Source organism: Pungitius pungitius, chromosome 8, assembly GCF_949316345.1.
Source record: "Pungitius pungitius chromosome 8, fPunPun2.1, whole genome shotgun sequence".
Classification (NCBI taxonomy): domain Eukaryota; kingdom Metazoa; phylum Chordata; class Actinopteri; order Perciformes; family Gasterosteidae; genus Pungitius; species Pungitius pungitius.
Window position 1 is genome coordinate 9,962,655 of NC_084907.1, and position 2,530 is coordinate 9,965,184.

The 2,530-nt window shown below is 49.6% G+C and overlaps 1 protein-coding gene across 1 annotated transcript; it reads left to right on the plus strand.

Annotated features, from left to right (window-relative positions):
- Nucleotides 1–211: 211 nt before the first annotated feature.
- Nucleotides 212–2,101, plus strand: LOC119194281 (P2Y purinoceptor 1-like). The gene has a single exon (XM_037448499.2). It carries the CDS (start codon nucleotides 586–588, stop codon nucleotides 1,609–1,611), a length of 1,026 nt encoding a protein of 341 aa, XP_037304396.2. The 5' UTR covers nucleotides 212–585; the 3' UTR covers nucleotides 1,612–2,101.
- The last annotated feature ends 429 nt before the right edge of the window (nucleotides 2,102–2,530 follow it).

A 2,530-nucleotide genomic window follows, 5' to 3' on the forward strand; every position in this document is an offset into this window, starting at 1 on the left:
CAGGTGTTGACCATCTCACAGGGTCAGCGGTGTATTCTCAGCAGAGGTGTCAATTAACAAATTACAAATACTTTGTCACCTTACTTAAGTTGAGGTTTTGTGTATATATACTTTACTGGAGTATTTCTTTTTCACTCATTACATTTCTACTTCTACTCATTACATTTAAAAAAATAGCCTTGTTACTCCTATTTCACAGAGATAGAGTTTGCTCTTAATGGACATTTGTTTCCCTTACATTACATAGTAAGTCGTTTTGAAACCAGTACTTGTATACTTTTACTTAAGAAAAAAGCTCAAGTAGATACTTCCACTTCGACAAAAGTATTTTTAGACCCCTAGTATCTATACTTTTGTGAACTCTGATTCTCAGTACATATATGAGGCATGCTGTCAGAGAGCAACACAGTCGCAAAGTCGGGAAGTGGGCGGGTCCCCGGTTCCCAGCACCGACGCACACGCAGCAGCGGGAGACTTCGGGTCCGGGCGCTCAGCCAGCGGCTGCTGCTCCGAACGGTTATTGGAAAAGTTCAGGTTAAACAAACGAGACATTAAAGGAAGCAGGGGGGGGGGACACATCGAGACATGGCTGCAAACGCCACGCACGGACCTTGCGAGGGCATCAACCTGAACTTCACGCACGCCTTTCTGCCGCCCGTCTTCGTCACAGTGTTCGTCGTCGGGACACTATCCAACATCTGGGGGCTCCGGAGCGTGTACAACAGCTGGAGCAAAATCGGAAGCATCAACGTGTTCATGTTCAACCTCGGGGTGGCGGACCTTCTGTACCTGTCCACCTTGCCCTTCCTCGTGTACTACTACGCGCGCCGCAGCCACTGGCAGTTCGGCCAGGCTTTCTGCAAGGTGACGCGCTTCTGCTTCAACCTCAACCTGTACGGCAGCATCGGCTTCCTCACCTGCATCAGCGTGTACAGGTACCTGGGCATCGTGCACCCCATGCGCGTGATGGGGAAGATCACCAGCCGCCACTCGCAGGCCGTCAGCGCGCTGGTCTGGCTGCTCGTCGTCATCCAGATCCTGCCCGACATGTTCTATGACAAGAACAGTCCGGAAACACCAAACTCGTGTTACGACACCACGTCGGACGAGCTGGTCCGCGGCTACCTGGCGTACAGCGTCGGCTGGGCCGTCACGGGTTTCGCCGTGCCGTTGGTCATCATCCTGGTCTGCTACGGTCACGTGGTCGTGGTCCTCGCCAGGAACGCCAACGTGAACCCTCTGCTGAAGCAGAGGTGCTTGAAGCTGGTCGTGATCCTGCTGATCCTCTTCTCCGTGTGCTTCATCCCGTACCACGTGTTCCGGAACGTCAACCTGAAGACCAGAATCATGAAACTGAGCGGGGTCTGCAACGCCAGATTCCGCGACATCTACATCGCGCACCAGGTGGGCAGATGCCTGGCGTGTCTGAACAGCGCCTTGAACCCGCTCATATACATCGTGGGGAACGACGAATTCCTCATGAAGCTCCATCACATCAGGAGGCGGGCCCGGCTGTCCCTGGCCGGCGTGACGGGGGCCGTCCGGTACCGCAGGCCGGTGGAGGCGGACCCGGACTCGCCATCGGAGACTCCCGAGCTGATGAAAGCATGAGACGCACAGTGGGGTTTATTGCTGTGATGTGGCTGCTCGCAGCTGGTGCTCGTGTTTCTCGTGAAGTTGTCAGCCACGTGCCGAGGCGCTGTTTGTACCTTACTGCTGTATATCCCGTGACCGCTTTGTGCAGAGGAGGTCCCGTTTACACCTACCGTTTCACTGTTACAGGTGAAGCTTTTGTTCTTTGTTCTTTCCAGTGGATCACGTCGCGAAGAAGAATGAGCAGAGCCGTTTGTCAGCTCTTTTATTATAGGACAATAAACACAAAGTAAAAGAGGAACTGCAACGCAGCTGTGTAGGCCTCATACATTTACATCTTGCTTTTCACTCTGCTCCACACTAAACAGTGTTGGCAGAAATATTCACAGCTTCAGAGAATGTACATCACCACACTGTAAAAAAAGGTATTACGGGTGTTTACTTCCACAAAACAGTATTATTAACACAATGTAATGAATGCCCCAAATTAAAGTACTCGTTCTGCAGAATGTCACCAGTGTCATTGTGTTATTATTAGTTTCACGTCATACAGGAGGAGTTGTCCTGCTACACTGGTTTGTGTGTTAAAGTTGATATACAATTTCCTATACATTGTATATATTGATTACATCAATATAATCATCTGCAATGTGTTGACCTTTTCAAGCTGTTTCAAACACACGACTCTATGAATGTTATTACCAAACTATTTATGAATTCTTTGGCCTTCAGAAGTAATGACACACTAATTGATGCTTGGGTCGCCTGCATCACCACAACAACACAATGGGTGGCCACAATGGGTTAGCTCCTCCTGCTCTCAGGAACAACAGCCGTTTTGATGCGTAAAACTGTGTCAAAAAAATGACTTTGATCAATTCAAACGTCTACTGGAGTAATGTTATGGCGTAAATGGACACTTGCAGTTTGGAAACTG